At 49.4% G+C, this 22,396-nt stretch overlaps 8 protein-coding genes across 8 annotated transcripts; 5 read left to right on the top strand and 3 right to left on the bottom strand.

Moving 5' to 3' along the window:
- Positions 1 to 201: 201 nt before the first annotated feature.
- On the bottom strand, positions 202 to 2,355 carry LTR64_007998 (uncharacterized protein; the record flags this gene model as incomplete). Its single annotated transcript, XM_064902314.1, has 1 exon — positions 202 to 2,355. The coding sequence occupies one exon, from the start codon at positions 2,353 to 2,355 to the stop codon at positions 202 to 204; it is 2,154 nt and encodes a 717-aa protein (XP_064751288.1).
- A 1,786-nt stretch (positions 2,356 to 4,141) lies between these two features.
- Positions 4,142 to 6,321, bottom strand: LTR64_007997 (uncharacterized protein; the record flags this gene model as incomplete). Its single annotated transcript, XM_064902313.1, has 2 exons — positions 4,142 to 5,663; positions 5,777 to 6,321. The coding sequence occupies 2 exons, from the start codon at positions 6,319 to 6,321 to the stop codon at positions 4,142 to 4,144; spliced, it is 2,067 nt and encodes a 688-aa protein (XP_064751287.1).
- Positions 6,322 to 7,086: 765 nt separating this feature from the next.
- On the top strand, positions 7,087 to 9,321 carry LTR64_007996 (uncharacterized protein; the record flags this gene model as incomplete). Its single annotated transcript, XM_064902312.1, has 2 exons — positions 7,087 to 9,123; positions 9,175 to 9,321. The coding sequence occupies 2 exons, from the start codon at positions 7,087 to 7,089 to the stop codon at positions 9,319 to 9,321; spliced, it is 2,184 nt and encodes a 727-aa protein (XP_064751286.1).
- A 1,750-nt stretch (positions 9,322 to 11,071) lies between these two features.
- Positions 11,072 to 12,069, top strand: LTR64_007995 (uncharacterized protein; the record flags this gene model as incomplete). Its single annotated transcript, XM_064902311.1, has 2 exons — positions 11,072 to 11,136; positions 11,202 to 12,069. The coding sequence occupies 2 exons, from the start codon at positions 11,072 to 11,074 to the stop codon at positions 12,067 to 12,069; spliced, it is 933 nt and encodes a 310-aa protein (XP_064751285.1).
- A 389-nt stretch (positions 12,070 to 12,458) lies between these two features.
- On the bottom strand, positions 12,459 to 13,574 carry LTR64_007994 (uncharacterized protein; the record flags this gene model as incomplete). The annotated part of the gene is made up of 1 exon (XM_064902310.1): positions 12,459 to 13,574. One exon carries the CDS (start codon positions 13,572 to 13,574, stop codon positions 12,459 to 12,461), a length of 1,116 nt encoding a protein of 371 aa, XP_064751284.1.
- A 1,912-nt stretch (positions 13,575 to 15,486) lies between these two features.
- LTR64_007993 (uncharacterized protein) lies at positions 15,487 to 17,537 on the top strand (the record flags this gene model as incomplete). The annotated part of the gene is made up of 2 exons (XM_064902309.1): positions 15,487 to 15,684; positions 15,732 to 17,537. 2 exons carry the CDS (start codon positions 15,487 to 15,489, stop codon positions 17,535 to 17,537), a joined length of 2,004 nt encoding a protein of 667 aa, XP_064751283.1.
- Positions 17,538 to 18,015: 478 nt separating this feature from the next.
- On the top strand, positions 18,016 to 19,609 carry NPL6 (chromatin structure-remodeling complex subunit RSC7; the record flags this gene model as incomplete). The annotated part of the gene is made up of 2 exons (XM_064902308.1): positions 18,016 to 18,064; positions 18,114 to 19,609. 2 exons carry the CDS (start codon positions 18,016 to 18,018, stop codon positions 19,607 to 19,609), a joined length of 1,545 nt encoding a protein of 514 aa, XP_064751282.1.
- Positions 19,610 to 20,349: 740 nt separating this feature from the next.
- Positions 20,350 to 20,665, top strand: LTR64_007991 (uncharacterized protein; the record flags this gene model as incomplete). The annotated part of the gene is made up of 2 exons (XM_064902307.1): positions 20,350 to 20,401; positions 20,454 to 20,665. The coding sequence occupies 2 exons, from the start codon at positions 20,350 to 20,352 to the stop codon at positions 20,663 to 20,665; spliced, it is 264 nt and encodes an 87-aa protein (XP_064751281.1).
- Between the last annotated feature and the right edge of the window lie 1,731 nt (positions 20,666 to 22,396).

Genomic DNA, 22,396 nt, shown 5'->3' with positions numbered 1-22,396 from the left:
GCAATATGTCTTCTAGTGCTTGGCAAACATAGAATCGGTCAACGGTGGCACCTGTCTAGGTAAACAAGAAGAAACATTGTCCACTGATATGGAGATACAAGAAATCTAGACATTGGAAACTCCTGCAGAATTGCTTGCCCTACAAAAGCCAGCCAGGCCCATCCTCAGCAAGAACTCTTTCAATCCTCCTGAACTCCTTCGCTAAGCCTCGACAAGTTCAACACCGTTAATACCAAACCCAAAATCCACAATGACTACTCTTCCATCCTGACTAGCACAGGCTATCTTGCGATAATTGCTCTTGGCCGCCAACATCCAGCTCGAAGTCCATCCCTCCAGATTCATCTTTAACCCACCGTCTTGCTGATTTACACCACTCTTCGCATCCCAGATCTTGATGGAGTGGTCGTAGCTCCCACTGATAAGACGCACGTTTGCTGTATCGAGATGTAGAGACCTTACTAGTTCTTCATGTCCAGCGAGCTCACGCTTGATATTGCCATTTGTGGTGTCGAACTCAAAGATGACTTGGTCATTGCCGCCAGCGAAAATGGTCCTACCGTCTTCGGAGAATTCCACACAAGCTAGACCTCGTTCCCTCGAGTGAAACTCCTTGATGCACATACCAGTATCCAGGCGCCACAACTTTGCCATGCCGTCGCCACTAGCGCTAGCAAGCAAGTTGCCTCGTATCTGGACCGCATTGACGGGTCCTCTGTGTCCAGTCAGAGTCTTGACCAGTGTGCCTGTTCTTCGATCCCAGATCTTGATAGTAGTGTCCTTGGAGCATGTCACAATCCGTCTAGAGTCTAAGCAGACATCAAGAACACCAGCCTTGTGTCCGACAAGTTGAAAGCGAGGTTTGTAGTTATTCTCGATATCCCAGACGATGGCCGTGAAGTCGGATGATCCAGTCACAAGGAACTCGTGATCAAACTGCAAGCATAAGACAGATGCATGGTGCCACAAATTCGCCGGTATGCTTTTCGGTTCCTGAGACGAGGCATCCATCTTGAAGAAGGGTATGACTCCTGAAGGCTCAACCGCTGGTCGAAGTACAGGATTTCGTTCTCGTTGGTTGTTCGGGGGCGAGATTTTTTTTATGCACTGATACGTGCGAGCATCCCAGATGCGGATGGTGTTGTCGCGAGAACCAGTGATAATTTTGTCCTCATCGAACTGAATACAGTAGACACTATCTTTGTGACCATTGAGGTAGATGGCCGCAGCCTCGCCATTTGCCCATCTCTTATCGATCAGTGTTCGCACTGAGTAAAGCTTCCGATAATCTTGACCAGCCACATTCTTGCCCAACCCTGCTGTGTTTTGACCTCGGAGCACTCTGCTAGGTCTTGAGGGAGCATATTTGCGGTAGAAAACCTGACGCCAAACAGATTGTGATTGACACAATTCTCGCCATCTTCTTGAGACTAGCTCCAATTGAACCAGAGTTGAGGCGTCTAGGAAGGAGAGCATGTGGTCGATGAGTTCTGTAGCCAGAACATCGGCAGGATCTTGTCGAACCAGATGTTGTGTTCTGGAGTCTGAGCGGTCCAAGGTGTCTAGCACGATACCTATACCACTTTCGGAATCCCTGAATTCGTCGTATTCGAAGGAACGTGGGCGGTATGGAGGAAGAGGAGTGGCTCTGGCCATAAATAGAGCCTCGTTCTGAGCAGCTGCCGAAGCACGAGCCCCGGCACCACCTGGTGGGCACTCTGGACGATTGTTGATTGTCGTAGCACGGTGGTATTCTGGTCTCTGTGGCTGTTTCGTCGGAGCACTCTGCAAGGATGCGGACTTGAAGATGGGCATACTAGGTCGACGGCGCGGTCGTAGGTGATCTATCATGTTTGAAAGAGGTCTGGATGCGGAAGACATGGTTTCAGGTCTTTCCAGTACATGTTCTTGTTCCCTAGTAGACTGTCCAACGTCATGGCCTTCGGGTTTGTCTTCTGATGCAACTCTTCCCTTGCCTCTCATACTTGTTGACATACGCCTGCCTAATGACCGAACACTCGAAATACTACTCCTGATAGATTCTGCCAGAGAAGGTCTGCGCGCATGGCGTCTGTAGGTGGGAGTGTCTGAGGGTGCGGAGAAAGGGTCTGCGTAGACGGCTTCTTCGTTTGCAAACGCTGTTCCAGCGACTTCCAAAGGTCTCGTTGAATCCCACTCGTTGTTGTGATAGGTTGAGAGAGCATGGTAGGTCATTCTGTTTCGTGGTAATGTTGCATCGTTCGTGGTAGCCACGTAAGTGGTAGAATATGGACTTCCGGATGTCATCGGACGGTTCCATGGTTGAAGAGAAGTTCTCCTATCAGGAGCTAATGAAGCTGATGCATCTTGCTGCATGATGGGTAGGCAGGTCTATGAATTTTCGTCTATTCCTCAACACGTACCAATCTGTAACTTTTTGCCTGATTGAAAAGCACTGGCTGTTGGTGAGAGGACGTTGTTTATTGTTCAGGTAAGGATAGCGCAAGAGGCACGTGTTAGTGATAGGAGGCTAGTGAGGGAGCTCGTGTACTGAGTTAGTGAGAGTGGATGTAATCGAGGAAGGGAACGACTGCAGTCAGTGATGTTGGAAAGAGCAAGGCAGGATGAACGAGTAGCACCAGATTCAAGTTGTTGTTCTTCCGTTACCAACACATCCCTGCCAGCTCGCAGCCCAGCAATGCAAAAGAAAATGCAGGGAGCATCGCCTGTGGATCGAGTGGAGATGCCCATCACCGCCTGAAGTGGCCCAGACTGCTTCGTTCCTGCCAGGCTTGTTCCTGCATGGTTAGCCTATTGAGTTTCCATCCACCAGACAAAGCCGTAGTTGCTTGCAATTGGAGAAGTGCCGTTTCATCCCCAGAAGATCGCCACTAACCTTCTGCAACAAAAAGAATGTTTCGGTTCCAAGTCGTCAGTTGCCTTGCCAATCGTCATGTCAACAATGGATTTGTCTGCACGCCTTCAACGGCTTTACATCGGAGGACGCGACGATCTTTGTCAGAGTGAGGCATTTGAGACTGAGATAGAGATGGCCTTGATAGCATGCTAGCCGTTGATGTTTCGGAAGCTGATGATGTGCCTGCAATGGCTCCGGATCTGTTCGCTATGTTAGCGTCGACTGCTGAGCCAGCTTAAATCTCTCATTCTAGTATCTCGTTGACTCCACTAATACATTCCTCGCACAACGATACATGAGCAAATCCATCTCAAGTCTTACCTATTCCCGATCAAAGCACAATGGTGGCCATACCTTGGCCATACCGGGCCTTCTTCCTCTACATCGAGCCTATCAGCACCATAGTCGGCGCCTACTACGCCTGGTTCCAACCACAGTACTATCTACACCTCACCCATGCAGCTTCAGCTCCGTCTCAACTCTCAGGTGTGCCCCTCGGCACAGAAGTTGCCCTTCAGCAGCTCGCAAACCTTTACTTCGCCTTCACCTTGAATGAGGCGCTGGTGCTCCGAGCAACAACCGATGTCCGAGTCTGGAAGACATTACTTCTTGGCTTGCTGGTGGCAGATTTTGGTCACTTGTACTCCTGTTTCCCACTAGGCGTGAGCTATTACTATGACTTTGGGAATTGGAATGCAATTGCTTGGGGTAATATTGCATTTGTGTATTGTGGCGCGACGTTGAGAATTTGCTTTTTGCTTGGGATTGGTCTTGGTGGTGCGAAGAAGATGAAGGCGAAAATGCAACGGTACTTATAGTAGGCTTAAGGTGACTCATAGAAGTCAGTCTCTCGCTTTATATCCGAAGTTTCGTCCGTCCTGGTTGAGGGAATGATACATAGCGTCGATGAAAAGTAGAAGATGATAGCCGGTCAAGTTCTCTATAACCAACGTATGGTACAATTTCTGTTGTTACATTTAGGGTGGATGAGAGATGATCTACGTGAAGGGGAGGCAGTTGCTGATACCTTGCAATAAGTCTGCTCCTTGGACCACACTATAGAGCGACGCTCTCTGTCTTGGAGCCCATCACAGTATAGCTGGTTGGCATTTCACCAATCAGGCCACTTCATCCTTGCTTGCACTACCTCACTTTTACCTTCTTAGTCCTGTCGTATACCATCTGACCTGCAAACATGCAAGAACGAGAGCATTCCCATGTGCATTATTACCACACATGCTCGAATCAATAAGGATACTCGCCATCAGAGCAAGCTTGCGGACCCTCGGCGATTTCGCCCTCTATTGCAGCCGGTGTATCCCACGAGCTGTCAAACTGAGCTGCTGCTGTGTCTGTTGACTTCGTCGCCATCTGAAGACGAGCGGCTTCGAGGTCAACATTAGTCTTCTGCCCTTCTTTCACTCCTTTCCTAGACGTATCTGCTGATGGGGGATTTGCGGCGTTTTCCTGCACAACACCAGCGTCCTCTTGCAGGCGGGCTTTGATGACAGTTTTGACAAAAACTTCTAGAGTGTACCGCGCATCATTACCTGCATTGTGAGTGTACCACGCATCGATCTCCAATTCCGAACATACTTTGGTTAGAGACATGCGCTGCGCATTGTTGGTCAGAGCTTTGTAGAGCACAGCCGTGTCAAGCTGCTCTCGGACTGAAGTGCGAACATGCTGTGAACGGCTTGTAGAAGGATGTGTCGTCGACATCGCCGTGCCTTTACCGAATATGGAGCTGCCCATCGATGCGAGATACTCAATGTCAGTACCCGTGTCGTGACCTATAAGCAGTATGTTTCGGGATTTGTCCTTCTTAAGGTGAGATCCGTTGGTATCCAGGACTCTATTCGACGTCTTGACAGGCAGACCCTGCTCGTCTCGCTCAACTGGCCCCTCGCATTCAAATCCTGCAGAGAATGGATACTCGAAGCAGTCATCTACAGCATCGGCAGCCTCATCAATTGCAACAAATTCTGAGAGGCCGAATTGAAACATGTCTGGGTTACCATGTACAAACTCTGTGTTTCGGAAGCGCTCGCGACCCTTGATTCGAAAGTGTCGTGACCTGATCTTTTTGATCCAATTTTCTCCTTGTTTCCCAGGTGAAAGATTCAGCAAGTCTGCTGTGTCGAGTGTACTGACGCCGATCTCGGTCACAATACTGTGATCACGTTCATAGGCCTCGACGTCGATCGTGATGATGATTGGTCCGTCCTCGAATGCGAATGGAGCTGGTGCATTCACGTTGAGAGGTTCCACAAGAACTCTTGTACTGCTGTTGCCGTCCATTATCTGTGTTTTTGGACCACTTGGCTTGAGTCCGAAATATCTTTGAGCCCTCCTTAGTTGATCGGCATACTGCGCAATCGTCCAGCCTTGACTTGCTCGGGTCTTCTTTTTACCTCCTTTCTTGCCCTTCTTTTCGGAGCTGCAAGCTCGCTCAAGCTTCTCGTGCCATGCGTGGTAATCTTGCTTTACTATGTCGTTTGCTGACGAAGGAACTTGGCCGTAATTCTCTGGTGGGTCTCCAAGGCTCTGCTGAAGGGCGAAGCAGTCGTCTTTAGAGTTCACCACTCCCAAGAATCGTGGGCAAGGAGTACCATCTTTGTAGAAGGATAGCTGAAACGGGTATTCGGGAGTACTGACTTTGAGCTTGAACTCATTGTTGATTTGGTCGATTAGAACTTTGACCTGATCGTAAGGAACAAGCAATAGGATCTTCCTACCCACAGAGTTTGGACCAAAGATGTAGTACCTGGTTCACACAAACATTAGTCAATTCTCTGGTGCATGAGAAAAGGTTGGCTTAATTTCTGCTCGTGACACATTATGGGATCATGTGCAGGAGCAGCTACTCTCGGAACTTACAGATTCCAATTTCTTTGATAGATTTGTCCCCCAGCAAAGAAGTGCTTCGAGACACGATTACCTGGATCTTGCAGATACTTGTAGGGGAATTTGGTGACCAGATTGAAGACACAAAAACGGCCGATGCAGTCTGGGCTTGACGAAGCGGGTTCAATGTCTTCATGATTGGGCTCAGTGTCCAGCTTGGTCGCAGCCAACCCACCTGACCAGATCCCTCCAGGCACAAATACCATTGCTTCTGGATCGGTTCCTGGGATATGATCCAGCTGGCGACCTGGACCTGAAGACCTAGGGTAACGATGACTGGGCTTAATCAGGCGTGTTGGTTGCTTAACAGCTGGTACTGAGGCCTGTTCTTTATCCGATGGCTGGTCAGTATCTTCATCATGATCAGGCTGATGTCGTGCCTTTTCAAGCTCCTGCTGCCGTCGCTTGTACTCTGCCAGCTCCCTCTCTGCAAAGCCTGGGCCATCCTTTATCGGTTTTGCAGGTTTAGGTTTGTTCTGGAAGAGTTTGTCAAATCTTGCTTGTGCTTGGCTGGCCATTTTGATCTCCCGCGCCGGGTTGTGTGCAGTCGCGAGTGACACTTGTTGCGTGGAGAAAGAAACTGCAGAGGAGTGAGACAATGCGCAAGGATGAAAGAGAAGGAAGTGGAAGATGGTTTTACGAGAATATAGACACGGATTGCAGGAGTTGACACATTGGGTACGACGAGCGATTCGTGATACTACCATCAGAGACCTTCAATGCGCATTGTAGTGTGCTTCCTAGCAGGTGAGAGTGTCAGTCTGGACGAGACAAGGATGAATAGCTGTCAAGAGTCGAAGTGAGAAATCAGTGAAGTTTCATAGTGATCCAGCTACGAATCTCTCTATACGCGACTCAACCAGGACTTTTCGGGAGGCAGGCATTGTCTCACTTCCGCTGTTTTCTGACAAACAGTACTGCTGGGATGAAGAGGAGTATTATACAATAGTACTTTCTCTGCTTATCTGCTGCTGTTCCAGGCATCCTTAAGCTCGAACTGTATGTCTTGGCATGCCTGCGTGACTTCGTCATTGAGGCCGCGGACGCGCCTGCAACGCATCAACAAACCGTGACATTCAGCATTGGAAGCAACAACCAGCGACCAGCGACAAAACGACAACCGCAATATCAGTACTTAAATTACCAGCATTTTGATCGCAGATACCTATCGACAACCTCGCTGCACTCTATCGGTATTTGCGACGACAGTATGCATGATCACGATCAATGTCGTTGCGCATAAGGCCTTAACAACCCACGCATGCCCTCGTACATAGATCAATATGACTGCCACCATGGCAGAAATCAGTGAAGAGGTGGCAGTCAATCCAGATGCGCAGGCGGCAGTGACTGATTTCCTGGACTACACTGAATACCTGCCCGCCGACCTTATTCGCTCTTTGACTCTCATCCAACAACTGGACGAAACATATCTTCACCATGCAGACACTGTGCATGCTCTGACACACACTTATGGGACTCTACCCACGATTCAGCTCAACGAGCGGCCGGACGCCTTCGGGTTGAGATCTGATATTTCGCGCCAGTTAGACTTGGCCCTGAATGCAAGAGAGTCTGCTTATGCAGAAGCAAAAAGGCTGTTTGACCTCACGGATCGCCATCAAGATCGACTGAGGAGCATTATAGGCAAGCTCAATGCTCTTCCCAAACCACCTTCTCGAGATCCTACCCCTCAACCGCAAGCCCCAAGCGCTGGGAAGACGTCGCGTACAGGAAGAAAGCTCAACGGGTCAGTGCCTCGACTGCTCCTGAAAGGTCCCCAAGGCACTATTGCCTCGTCTGTGCTTCCAAGACCGCGCCATAAACGTATCACAGTTCCTGGTGAGGTAATGCCACCTTATGATCCAGATGAGCCTATAGCTAGCACAGAAGTGTCTGATTGGGAATCTGATCCTCCATCCCCTGTCAAAGCACCTGTCCTAAAGCTGCCGAAACAGCGTCCCATAGTTGAACATGAACGAAAACCTAGAGAACATCGGGAGACCTCAAGTTATCGCAAGCCTACCCCTCCTCCGGACGATGCACAAGCAGGAAGCAATTGGAAGCCTTGGACACGCCTCTCGGACTATGAGATGTATAAGCTACGAAAAAAGATGAAGAAGAACCATGCCTGGGAACCAAGCGACGTTATGATCCGAAGAGAGCTTGCAGAGAAAGGTCGAGGTTGGGACAATTACTACAAGGCACGAGCCGCGGCTCAGGCGAGTGGCACACCGTTCCTAGACGTCGACAATGCCGACAAGGAGCAAGTTCCATCGATTCTCCAAACTGAGGCGTCTAAGTCCACGAGCAAGGATGAACCATCCTCTAGACCCAAACCTAGAAGAACCGAATCGAAAAAGGAGAAGAAAGAAGAAACACCAAAAGACCCTGCCGCAAGAGCAGCTCACGAAGCTGAATTGGCGGCTCGAAAGCTTGGGGATATCGGCTCCACGTTTAAGAATCTGTTCAGTCCATTCTCGACGGCACTTCAGTCGCTCAAAACAGCTACAGGCACAGCTTCACCAGTAACCACACCAAAGGTCGAGAGCAAGCCACCGAAGAAGAGGAAGATTGCGGAGACAGCATCGACAACTCCGTCCTCTGAGCCCGAGTCACAGGCTAAGAAGAAACAGAAGATCCTGCCTAAGCCATCACCACTCGCCCTGCCTGAGCAAGCCACACCCACGCTTGCCAACACAAACACCATTACAATCCCTCCCATCAAGCTCAAGGTGTCAGTCCAGCCGAGTGCGCCTGCAGCAACGAGGCCTGCTGCCCCCTCTCGATCTGTCAGTACGCAAAAACCCGTTCCCGCGCCTGCTCCTGCTCCTACCCCTACGCCAGTACCAGCCAAAGTAGAAGCCACTCCCCCACCCACAAGGCCATCATCACGAAAATCTGCTGCTGCCTCGATAGAGCCCAGTACGGTACATTCCACCAGGCAAAGTAGGAGGTCGTCAGTCACACCTGCTACTACGGCGGCACCTCTCCGCAAGACGCCTCTACTAGAGACGACTCCCAAAGCAGTGGTCACCGCAGCTAGTAGTCGCAGCAAGCGTGAGCCACCAGGTACGGTCACTCAGTCTAGCCAAGATGGAGGTGCTGCTGTCAGCGTCAGTAAGCGCAAAGAGAAACCGAACAAGGCAAGCAAGGCGCAAGCACCGAAATCCACGCCAGATGCCAAGGCACAGCCTGAGCCTGAAGTGCGGATTGATATTGACGGCAACCAAGAACTTCTTGATCCCGGAGAAGAGCGATATTGTGTGTGTGGGGATGTGAGTTGGGGAGAGATGATCTGTTGTGAGCTCGACGACAAGGTAAGCCTCTCAACTAAGCTTTACATAACCACCATGCTGACATGGGTTTAGTGCGAATTCGGGCAATGGTTTCATATGGATTGTGTGTCGCTACATGATATGCCACCACGGACAGTGAAATGGTTCTGTCCTGGGGATCGAAAGAAACTTCACAAAGGCGAATCCACCAACGGTCTGGTTGGAAGGACAATCAAATAACCAGCACAAGAGTGTCGAAAGTGCTTGCACTCGACAAGTGGTGAAGGTAGCGTTGTCGATCGGATCCGAGGTCAGAAGTGGAAATCTCGTATTGGCGAGATATTAGAAAGCAAGTCTGAAACGACGTACTCGTAGGCGAAGAGCTTCGTTTTCCCGGATCCGCCAGACGAACTGCGCTAAAGCAAGCACTTTGGCGACTGTCGCTCAACGCGATGCGGCATGGCTCGCGTGACCGCATTTCCCCTGCATGGCAGCTAGGAGGCTATTATTGGCTGGGCATTCAGATTAGTCAAACTGGTGGACTCAGTGAATTATGCACATACACAACTCACTCTATCGATCCGGCGACAGCTATGCAATTGAGACACCTTTACAAACGCGACATCTAATCGTAGCCACTGAAGACCTGTCGACACTTTCAAAACGTTGTGGTATCGGATATGGCCTCCTACAGATCAGGTAAAGGTCCTGTAGCATCCCTGCAGGGACAATTTCTTTTGCCGACACTAGCGGGCTTAACAAATCCTTTTGCGCAGGAACCAAGCCTTAGCGCAATTTTAGCTGCATTGAGAGACGGAAAATCGAAATGGTTGACAGATGGCCCCTCTGAAGTGCTCAGTGCTCAATGCTCAGTATTCCTCACCCTTCGCTTCTCCTGCTGTCGTGCGCTCCTCTCACTGCGCTTGTATCTATCGTCGCTCGCTATCGCCATCAACAATTTGCATCCCCGTCCAACTCGAGTCACTCTTTCGTAGCGAATCGCCTCCTCTGATCAAAGTCGCCCCTGGCTCAACATATCACTTCCAGCTGGATTATTATCAAGGCAATTGGAAACCACAACAATACAAACAGCCACTCGTGGTATCTGAGTCGCAATACAACCTAGTAGATGTGATCTAAGCCCAACAAGATCTATCAGAATCGCAGCAGCAGCATGAGCAGTCCGTGATGGAACCTCCAGCAAAGAGACAGAAGCTGTCTAGACATGATACTAGCATACGCGCCCCTACAAGAATAATCAACCTGAACAAGTTCCAGAGACTGTCTTTCTCGAAAAGAAATGTCGACAAAGCCTTTTTGCCACGATCACCGGATGTCACTGTATCAGCCGCTGTTGTTGAAGTGGCAGTAAATTCAGGAAGCACCACCATCCGGGTTACTGCATCGAATGGCGATGTCCCAGTGGCAGTCAGTGGAATGGGAACATTGACGATCCCAGCACAAGATGCATCGACCTCTCCATCCACAGCACTATCTGCCTCATCACAATCGTCTGGGTCGTCTCGCTCTTCAAGCTCTTCGACCTCGCCCTCTTCGTCAGCCAACAACTCTTCACGAGAGACTACCATTTCAACGGCTACTAGTGCTCTGTATCCAACTGGGAATCTCACCCTAGCTTCTACTACACCAGCCACCTCAACGCAGCGGACCGTCACCCTTACTGATACAAGCACCTTTCACGTGTCCTTCCACAATGGCACCTTCATAATACCAGCAACAACCACAACAGCTTCCAGGTCAAGAACAACTGGTTCAGACTCGAGCTCGAGTGTGAGTGGGGACGAATCTACCACATCCGGCGGTCGTACTCGCTCTTCTTCGTACATCTTCGGGCAGGACGTTACAAACACATACCTTGCAGCCAGCACTACTTCTGTCCCACAAGGGACTGCATACAACAATAACAACAACCCCGCAATTGCTGCTACCTCAACCTATGCCAACCCCAGCCCAACGAGTAGCGATAGCAATGGCGGAGGTGGCTCTACAGGAACAGTACTCACCCCACAACAAACGCAAATGGTTGGAGGTATCGTGGGTGGTGTTGCCGGCGTAGCTCTTGTTCTAATAGTCCTCCTCTACGTCTTGCGATGGTACAGACAGAGGCTGAAGCTCCAAGGTCGACTGCCTGCCCAGCTCAACTCGGGCACGGACCGAGATCTCGGCGATGCTGCACTCGTAACCATGGCAGCACCTATGTCGCAGAACTCAAGAACATCCCTCTTCCCCACGATCAAGAAACTGCGGCCTGTGTCTGGCCAAACATTCTTTACCGACACCACATCTATGACCGGAACCGATTCAGAAAAAGGCTTTCAACGCGTCTCCGGCCGCAAGATACCTTCTGTGCTAGCTACAGGCGGTGACCAGTACGGAGGCTCTTACGGCGCTTTCGAAAAGCAATTCAGTCCTTCTCCCCAAGCACACTCCTTCGGCCGCAGCCCCTTCCAACGACATCAACCGCATAACGACCCTAATGAAATCTCCTTTTACCGCGACGAAGACGCCTCATACTTCAGCTCACCTAGCCGGAAATCCCGCTCTGCCCCTTCCTCACCACTCTACCCCGCCGTCTTCACCAGAGATAGCATAGCCCCCCGTCGCCCCAGCAATCCAAACACAGACCGTCGCGACTTCGCAATGGAAGACTTCAACCGCGCTTTCAACCGTAATATGGCTGATATGAGTAAACCGGACGGCTTCGCGATTAGTCGGAATAGTCCGGCGAGGACACCGCTGATCCAGAGCCCGAGTACGAGCACTTTGAGGCTGCCGATTCAGGCGCCGGTGACGATGGACGAGGATGTCCCGGATCTGCCGTTGCCGAGTCCAGGGCTTATAGTGGGTGGGTCGGATACGGGTGGTGGAGGAGGTATGGGACTCGGTCTTGCACATGAGGTGTCGAGGCAGAGGGGTTTAAGTCGTTTTGATGAGACGGGACTTGGGTCTGCGAGATTCAGGGACTAGGCAGATCTACTTACTCCTGGTTGAGTTTGTGTGTAGTTATGCGGATTCAGTCCCGCCATTCAAGGTCTATCAGTATTTGATTGACTATTTACGATACCAATGTAATTTATGATCACTTTTCTAGCTTTCATGTTCAGTTTTCTGTGCGCTTAAGCCCTTTTCTGAGCTCGGGAAATCGTATTGCGCTGACAGTTGAACTCCATATCATGCTCTAAGCTCAGAAACCATGAGCGCCTTCGCAGTAATGTTTGGGAAAGGTAGTAATAAGTTACAATATGCATGTCGAGCGTTCACTCGTGCTGCACATCTTGTGGAATGTCGTGAGGCATTGCCGCACAGTGGCCAAAACTGCCGCAGTCGTGTCATCTCGTGCGTCGCTGCAACCTCTGTCAAGTCACTCGTAAAGTAGCCAGAAATGGCCACATGTCGCTGTGGGTCGTATCCCAGGTATCTCCCAATGAGATCACTGATGTGTCTGAGTTCGATAGATCAGAAATCTTTTTATTCAGAGCCCCAAAGTCCGTGTTGATTCTGTTCTTCAGGTCGTTGAGGAAACCGCATCGACGCTCCGCCTCTTGCTCGTTCCACTCTATTGCTAATTTCAATATCTGGCTTCGCTGCGTGTTGAAACTATGAAGATCATAATGAACTGCTGCATCGAACAAATCCTCGATTTCCGTTTCGTAGACTTCGCTGAATTGCCCAGGCCCTCCCTCTTCGTTAACAGGTAGGTCATCGAAGACGCCGTGCTCAAGATTCCACCACGATCTGTATGTATCGTTCACAGGTATCTCGCTTTCTATTTGTGCGACCAGCTCTGTGTGAACTTTGTAGTTCTTGAAATGAATTGAGTTGCATCGCAAGAACTTGAAACCCGACAACAGACCGTCCTCTAAGCCACAATGGTGCTCTTCAAAGTTGCCTTTGGCTGTATCGAGGTCAATCGTTACATCCTTCCCAAGAAGATTGTTCTTGAGTACACGGCAGGCTATAAAGCAGTCCTCGTGGTCATTGAGTTCATCCATCTTGATTTCCAAACGCTGGAAACAGGCTAGAGTTTCATCATATACCCGCAGAAGCTGCGACATGTCATCCGGATTATAATCCAGTGCATTCCACAATAAGTCGTAATAAGTCTCTTGGTGTGGACGGTGAAATTCTACCTGCAAACCCAGAACACCGCACTTCAGCGCTCTCGACCAGGGATTACCCCATATGAAGATTGATAGAGTGTTTTCAGTGTACAAGACATCCCGTCCTTCCCAAAAGAGTTTCTGGCAGGTTCTGAGGAGTTGTGCACTGCCAGGCAACTCCTTGTTGTAGCGCTTACGAGGAAAACGACCGTTCGTGCTACATAATTTCGATTCGTCGTAACTTCGAATGCGGCCATCTTCGGACTTCAGAAGGTATCGAAGTACTTTCAGACGAAGTTCGCCAGGTAGTTGTAGTAAGTCGGACTGCCCCTGAGGGTCCGTTTGCCTCTCGAAATCCCGTGCGTCTAGCATCGTTGAATGGTACAAGTGAACAGCTAACTTTTAGTCATGCTGTCAGTAAGCCTTCGGGGGGTTACTTTACATTTGGAGGAACTTACCGGCTCGGCTGCTGTACTCAGAGTAGAACACTTGGCCAGTCTCGATAAGTCAAGGTGTGGGAGTGACAAAATATTCGAGAAAGGTAGTATTCTCCAAATTGTGGGAGGCAGCAGGCAGACAACTTCCAAGAAGTGATCGAAGACTGTTCTTGTCGCAACTACGCGTCTTAGGTTAAGTGCGTCCCAATCGACGCGTCTTCGTGTTTGTCAGTGCTATCGAGGATATTTCATCCTATTAACAATACCATTAGACCCTTCTCACTGATACCTCATTGATAGATGATATCACCAGTTCCTTGTCTTTCTTGTGCTACAAATCTCCTGAGTCATCAAAGCTACGATGCACATTTCGCTTCCTGGCAGAAATAGCGAGTGAAGGCTGTTGGGTAGGAATACCATTTTATCTTTCTCACTGACAGTTGAATTCAAAGTCACCTGTGGTGCGGGCGACTTTGACATGGTCATAAGTAGCATTAATACAGAATGAGATCTCGAAACTCGTTGATACACCTACACGTGTCAAGCAATACTCAATTCCACCACGGATCTCAGAGCGTCGGTAGGTTGATAAGCAAGATCGAGGAAGTGGTAGCAGGTTGACTGTGAGGTTGCGATGTGCTCTCACTGCCGAGAGATTGGCTTGATGTGACGCTGACCAAGACTTTTACACAGTGTGAGCGCCAAATCATTGCTAAATAGTACTGAAGGGGGCCTTTCGCTTACTAGCAGCTGTTTGTCAATTGTTAGTTACCTACAAGGTGGTCGGCGGGCAGAATGGAGGGTAATAACAGCCATCTTTGTTCCATGACTATAGTGCCTACAGCTCTTCAGGCCACTTTCTAAAGCACATCCATTGTCCTGCCAAAGTCGACCTTCAGGGCTGTTGGTGTGCGTGACTGGCAGCATGCCTTGGCGAAAAGGCGATGTGCTTCGGTAGGGCTGCTGGTCGTGACGCGTAATATTCTGACCACCAACCGGTGATAGAGCGGATTGAGCTGTTCCTCAAACTACGATCTCCAGTTTGCAAAAGTTCACCATGTTCAACAGTGTGATACACTACTGGTCCAGTACCGCAAAAAAAGACTAATCACAAGACAAGACAAAAGTAAGGTTTGCTAGTCTAACTGACCATCATTGCTTAGCATTAACCTTATGCTCGATATCTACTTGACACCCACAATCAGCACGTTCTTGCTACCTCTTCCATCGAAACACAACCTCGTGGATCATGTGAAAGTCATCACGTTTCAGAATGCAGATCTCGCTCAAGGATCAAGCGACTTCTACTCAGTACTCGCCTGGTTAGCCGGCTTCAAAGCAAGCATCCGTCACCACCATGATCGAATGTCCAAATTGATCAGGGTTTCCACTAATCAAAAATCGGTCATGCCAGTCACGGCTTTGTGTCTCAATCAAGCATGGTCACTCACGCTAGCCGTTCTAAAACGCCCCTATCTTTCAGCCTCAGATTCAGCTGGGCGGTCTTGCACGTCTTCAGCTGGTCGAGAACCACCATGGCTGGCTGAATAGGCCAATCAGCATTCTGGAAATTGACTGCTCCTTCAGACGACTTTGGAAGTTTCTTACTTTTGTGCCGCGACACTAGGTCAAGGCGCAAGCCACGTGTGGTTTTCTAGGCTATGCCTTCTAGCGTCGTCCTTGCGAATGGCACCTAGACTCGTGCTTGCGAGTACAATTCTCTGGTCCATGCTTTAAGCTTTGTCGTCCGACTATGAATAGCTCGTGCCCTTCTGCGATGTTCGGGAACTCTTCCTCAACGCTGGCACGTTGTGTACACTGTCCCGGGCCCTCATTCCTTCTTCAAGATGGAGCCTAACAAGACGTCGTCTGATGCTAAGCAGGACACTTCAATCACGACGACAGAAGTTCGTGCAGAGACGTATCAGCCTCCCGGCGCCGGTCACGTTAAAGCAAAAGGTTTTCGAAAATGGTTGCAGCGCTTTTTCCCTTGGGTGGGCGAAACGACAACTAGCCAACTCAATGCTGTTCACAAACGGTCATCGGTATTTCAGTGCCTGCCAGAGCATGCCACATATGCTAATTTTTGCAGTTCCCCTGGTACGGGCTCGTTTGCCTTATTGGAGCGCTACTGACCATGGTCCTTTCATTTTTGATCCTTCACTTCATTGACGGCAGGCCCGAGATTACAAGCAAATACCTAAAGCCTGCGTCCTGGCTCTCAGCAATACTATCATTGAACGGTATACTCCTCTCTCAAGCTCTTGCTGAAGGTGTAACTACCGCCTGGTGGTACAGAGCCTCACGCCCTGATGTTACTTTAGAACAACTACATACCACCTGGAGGTTGGGTACCAGCAAATGGGCAATTTTGTCGGCGGGCAAAAGCTTCAACTATGTTGCACTGGCCGGTATCTTCGTTGCAACAGTTCCATTGAATGGCTTCTTACTGCAAGCCGCCATCGCGTACGAGCAGGATACTCATGCCAATTTGACCACGTTATACATTCCAGTCTCCCAACAGCTACCATTAGGTTATTCAGCGTCTGTGGTCAATGGCACTCTCGGAGACTGGTCGGATGGTCTTTCGTCTGCGGCGAGCTCTATGGATGGACTTAGTGGCGGATCCGTAACTCTGCCTCCTGGTGTCTCCTATATCGCCGGATCAAGCTTCGACCTTGTTGGCTGCACCAACAAGGATAATTCAGCAGTCTGCAAGACAAGTGTTACCATTCCCGGCTTTAGCATGAGTTGCACTTCAGAGATGTCTGAAGAGTATGATCTTAGACCAAGTCAGCACGTTGGAAGCAAGTTTACAGCCAATGTATACTCCTCATCTGTTACCTGGAATGCTGCCAGTCCCAACACAATCGGCTTAGATCTCATCTACAAGCCTAATGCCACTTGCCAAGGACGCCTGGAGCATAAGAAGTGCATCCTGACAGCTGCGAGCATGTCCATGCCTATTCAGGTCAACAGTGACCAAGGTTATTACGTCGGCACGCAATGGAATAACGCCGCATATTCTTATCCAGTCATCTCAATCGATCAGGAGTCTACGGTCGTCAACTACACTGCACATGAGCCACTGCCGGTTCCTCCGAATGAAGGGAAAGAGAACTCAACTTACGGGGGCATTGCTAAGTGGCTCGGGCAGCGATTCAATGGCTCTATTGACTGGACGCTGCAGGATGGATCCTGGTCGACAAGCAGGACGGGACCCGTCACATATTCGTACTCGTTGAATACTCAGCTATACTCGACAGACAAAGATGGAAACCCGATCATGTGGGCTGATGAGTCAAACCCAGGACCTCTAGACTTTAATCCAAAGCCAAACAACGAGTCATGGTGTCAAAACACTTATTCTGGCCTTGACTGGATGGCAGACTTGGGCAACGCCTCATACTACGGCAGCCCTCCATCGGACAATGTTTTTACAACTGTGAACAGACTCATGCTTAGCATTAGCGCTGCGCAAGGTACTCAAGATTGGTCAGATCTACAATCGGACGAAACTCTTTCAAATCTCTGGTACAACGACACTAAATCCACATATGACGAGTTTTGGAACCCGCACTTCAGAAAGATGGCAGTTACAGTCCCCAAGTCTCAAGAGACTCAGAGCGTGCTCTTCTACCGGATACGGTACGGATACTGGGGTGCTTCTGTCGCCATCACAGTCACCATCGTGCTCATGGTTGTGCCGCTGTTCTACGGATTCTGGCAGCTGGATCGCAGAACAACTTTGAGTCCCTTTGAGACAGCTGCGGCGTTCAGAGCACCTGGTTTACAGGGTGTCGATTTGCAGAGGGGTGCTGATGTCGCTTTGCAAGCAGTAGGCAAGAAGCCGTTGCACGCGGATGTGTCGATCTCGTCGTTTGACTCGAGAAGGTAGAACTTATATACTACGCTCACACAAAGAGGCAGTATTTATTGCGAGCATAGCTCCCGCAATACAATGATACCCAAGAAATTTTGCAATCCATTTGATATACTGCCTGATGATACCACTGATACTCCTCTCCAACCACTGGCTTTTCGACATTGCCACTGGACAGCACACAGTGCCCAGGTAGTCCTTTCTCGGACTTCTTAGTCACACTCCATAGTAGTCCTCTATAAACCTCGTCAGGTGAGATGTTTGGACCGTGACAGAGCGTTGTATTAGAAGTGTTAATGCCCATACCAAACAAAGCGCTGGAAGGAGTGATCGGCTAAGTTGCTCCGTGCTGCGGACATAATGATGTGCTTGCAGGCTGACAGGACTCAACTCCAGCTTGATGCCTCAAGAAGGCGGCCTTCATGCCTTGTTTACGAAGCAAGAATGAAGTTCAGGTAATCGTCGCAAACAGACAGATACAACTTTAGCAGGCATGGCTCGTCGCCCTAGACTTGCAGCACAGGCTGCTAGGGCATCTCTCCGTAAGACTATCTGACCACTGACAACGTGCTTTCAATACTGACTTTCTAGAAACACCTGTCCCTAGACTATCCGACAACGAAGATGAAGACATGGCAGACGCTCCACCAACAGACGTGCCAACCCCACAAGACGAGGACGAGGAAGGGAACGAAGAAGAAGTTGACGACGAAGAAGAGCAAAACGAAAATGAAGAACTACCGACTCCTTCACGAGCATTGCGACAATCTGAATCAGCAACACCTAGACGACGAGGCCGTGGTCGAGGAAGAGCAAGAGGCAGACCATCCGCTAGAATTCAGAGTCTTCGAAACCAAGGCTCTGATGACGGTAACGACGCGTCAGATACCCCAGCACCACGACGTAGAGGAGGCTTCCGTGGTCATCGTGGTGGAAGATGGGCGAATAAAAGAAGTGGAGCCCAACGTGCTGTGGCAGCCCCTGTTGACGATGAGGGAAACGTGATGACTATTCTCAATGATGAGGTCGAATTGCCCGAAGACGCTGAAGGAGAAACAAAGATCAACAAGGACGGCGAGCTGCAAGATGGCAGAGAGTATCGTGTGCGCACCTTCACCTTGCTAGGACGAGGCAACAGATTGTACATGCTGTCCACAGAGCCAGCACGCTGTATTGGCTTTCGAGACTCTTACCTCTTCTTCCAGAAACACAAGCATCTTTACAAAATCATCATCGACGACGAAGAGAAGAAGGATCTGATTGAAAGGGAGCTTATACCGCACTCTTACAAAGGGCGATCAATAGGAGTGGTCACTGCTCGATCTGTCTTCCGCGAATTCGGCGCGAAAATAGTCATTGGAGGGAAAAAGGTCACGGACGATTATGATGTGGCTGGTGCTCGAGAGCGAGGAGATGTTGAAGGTGAACTGGCCGTACCAGAGGACAGAATCCCACAAGCAGGAGAAGGCTACAATCGAAATCAGTACGTTGCATGGCATGGCGCAAGCGCTGTCTATCATATGAACCTACCGAGTGTCCCTATGCAAAATGGTAAACCTGAGCAGGGGAAGCGCAGAAAGATTGCAGTGACGAGCGACAACTGGATGCTTGAACATGCGCGAGAAGCTGCGAGGTTCAACTCCATGCTCAGACTGGTCAGAGATGATATGATGAACGGTGTTTACGACATACATACCAATACCATGCAATATCCTCGAAACACTCAGCCGACACACGCAAGATGGGAAGAGGTGGACGACAAGGAACATGCAGGTGAAGACGAGGTTGAGAATCTCAACGCGAGGTTCTCCAAACTCGAACCAGTATACTCTCGCAACTATCGCATTCACGATCTCTGTCTGGAGAGCGCGCCTGAATCAAACATGCCCGAGCCTGGCCTAGGCTTTAGCAATCCAGGTTTGGCTGGTATCTCGTCGGATATCCTAGACGAATTACCTGTTGAATGCCGTGCTGCATTTTCTGAAGCTGCAGAGAAAGAGCTGAGTTGGCGAGCGAAATGGCTGAATGAATCTATAGATGGACATCGCTCAATACCTCTGACGAGTCTAGAATGGTATCCAAAGTGATCAATGGTAGTAACTAATAGGTGGGGGTGATTTTTACCTTTACGAGTGCTTAGCGACGGCGTCAACGGGCACGATAGTCGTGATCATGGGAAGACGGGGGTGACCTGGTCTGGTTTGCCTCAAATTTACAGCCAACACAATGGAAAACAAATCCGATATCACGAGTAGCATTTGACTTCTTTCGGTCCATTGTATCGAGCTCCAGATGTCAAAAACCATATGAGGTAACGACTTCATTTGCGGAGCTCCTGCCGACGTCAGGTGTAAGCGGAGGTCAAGCAAATAGCGCGACATGATTGGCTCTCTCTACAGCTAGGCGAACGACTCGTCTTAGTTTCACGACGAGGCAGCATGGATTCCAGACATCCTGATCTCATCTGCGGCAATTCCCAGTACTTCAGCCACTACAGCAGCACTGGGCGTTCCTGATACAGAGATCGATGACGGCCATTCACAGAGCTCTGCTGCTTAGCTGCAATGGCTGAGGTCATTTCTTCAGGACAGATCCAGGATGTGTATATACGGATTCGTTTCGTGATTCATCAATGTTACTGACCTTGCTCATCTACGGAAATACATCCTCGTTGCTTGCATATATTAATTGACTTGAACCAGCTATCACGACTTAGATATTCATAATGTTCTCTACACGCATTTTCAGAACTTCAATCACAAGAGCAACTCGCATTCAGAACTCGTCTATCCGACCACTCAGCACTACTCTATCAACAAGGGCAAATATGTCAGGCACCGACAAGTCCCACGCTACCGACCCAAACAACAAGTCTGCTGGTATGTAACTATGTTTGTCGAAGATGGAACAGCTCTCGCTAATTTGCAATAGTCCCTAAGGAAGTACAGGAAGCAGTGCCAAAGGATGTCGAGGATGCGCTGCCCAATAAAGTCCACGATACTGGCAGTGGTGGCTCAAAGAGCCACGCCACCAATCCACAAGACAGCATCGTGCCTGAGAGCATTCAGCAAGCCGTCCCAGAATCGGTTGAAAGAGCCCTGCCAGAGAGTATTCACCCTACCGAGGGCGGCAAGAAGTCTTAGATGACAAAATGTAGCAACATATACGAGAGGAATACATGTTGATGTTGTACAATACACAAAATCCATCTATATAGAGTGGAATATGATATATGTACCAGCTCTTCTCAAGTGAAAATATTCTTTTGCCTTGTCTGTCCGACCTATTCGCACATGGAACACATTGGGTTATTGTTTATCATTTTGAGTGTTCGGTGTCTCTAGCTTACACAATCATCTCGAAGATCATGTGGGCTCAATCTGAGCCTTCATGTCAGGTCAAGGTTTGAAAGATTATGAAGTCCACTGCCAGTGCCTCAAGCATGATGTCTGTTGCCTGATTAAGTGTACAATTCCGATACAGCTAAGACGAAGCTCTTCAGCTTAACGTCATTTACATATCCTTGAAAGTTGAGACACGTACTCCAGTATGATTCTACAATAGTCACTTGGCCATGAAGTCCAAGTCCAGACTGTACTGTGGTGCACACTTGGGCGCTGCAACCAAATGCGACGATGATGGATGAGCGTCAAATCTATGTAAGAAAAGCAAATGTCAATGCTTCGTCTCCCGCGCTGCACAATGCGCACGTTCTTGGTTCTTCGGCACGCCAATTTCGATAGAGATTCGGAATCGGATCGATGCTGAACCGAGGTTTGCATTTTTATTTCAGCTACGAACTCGGCGCGACTGAGCGCAGTATGCCTATTGCACGAATGGAACTGCCGTCCGGAGGCTCTCTCTCATTGTTGTCAGGCTGTGTCGGATCTACTCGAGTACTGTAGAAACAGTTGACGGAGAAGTTCCATTGTTCAGAGAAATGGCGATCAGGCTATAGTATGGCGGGCTTGTGGTATTCGTCGAATTTGATTCTGCTGTCGACTAGGAAGTTGCCGAGCAGCAACCACATCCGTTGATAAAATGGGCAGATCTATTTGAGGACTAAGACCGACGGTACTAAAGTCAATAAACAGTGCCCAGTCGTATTGATGCCAATTCATTTTCCTGCTGACGACAACACAATGACAGCTTGCGGAGCTCGAAAAGCTGTGCTCGTCGCGATCATCACTATCCAGCCGTCAGCTTATTATATGCCAGGCTCGGTAGGATTCCTTGCGTGCGCATATCATGCACGATGTGATCATAGTACTGCTTGCAGCCCCGAACAACAAAGGCCGTTGCCTAGTCACACATGGATGCAAATACAGGCAAATGACCTGGCACACAGCGAACATGTGCCTGCGACCGAAGCTTGTCAAAGTTCCGAATGGTCACCGATATTGGCAATAGAAGAGGTTCTAAATATACCAAATATCCATTGACTGACGGTGGCTGTTTTTCTGAAGACAACTATACAGACGACGCAACGCGATATTCCCATTAAACATTGTCGTTTTCGACAAATGCCGGATATCGGATTACTTGGCTTTCAAATCATCGGATAGACGAGGAGAGAAAGGGCCTCAGGGGCGTAATCAGGTCCTTATTGGAGGAATCATGTGCGAAAAGCCTGACTGGGCCGATGGGAACAGTTTTCATTGGGCTGCCACCACAGAGTTTTTGCTGTCTGCTGCTACGTAGTCACAATCCCCTCGGATTTTCGTGCTCTTCCATCTTCCCACTTTCTCCTTCAGATTGTGCACCTTGTAACGGCTCAGAAACAACGTCGAGACTTGCTAAGCAACGACATCCTGCGACCAACCTCAAGGACTTGTGTCGAAACGATTTGCGGGTGGACCTCTCACACAACAAGC

Source organism: Lithohypha guttulata, assembly GCF_036872675.1.
Source record: "Lithohypha guttulata strain CCFEE 5908 chromosome Unknown scaffold_7, whole genome shotgun sequence".
Lineage (NCBI taxonomy): Eukaryota > Fungi > Ascomycota > Eurotiomycetes > Chaetothyriales > Trichomeriaceae > Lithohypha > Lithohypha guttulata.
Note: the sequence above shows the minus strand (reverse complement) of the source record. Positions and strands in the feature narration are given on the sequence as shown.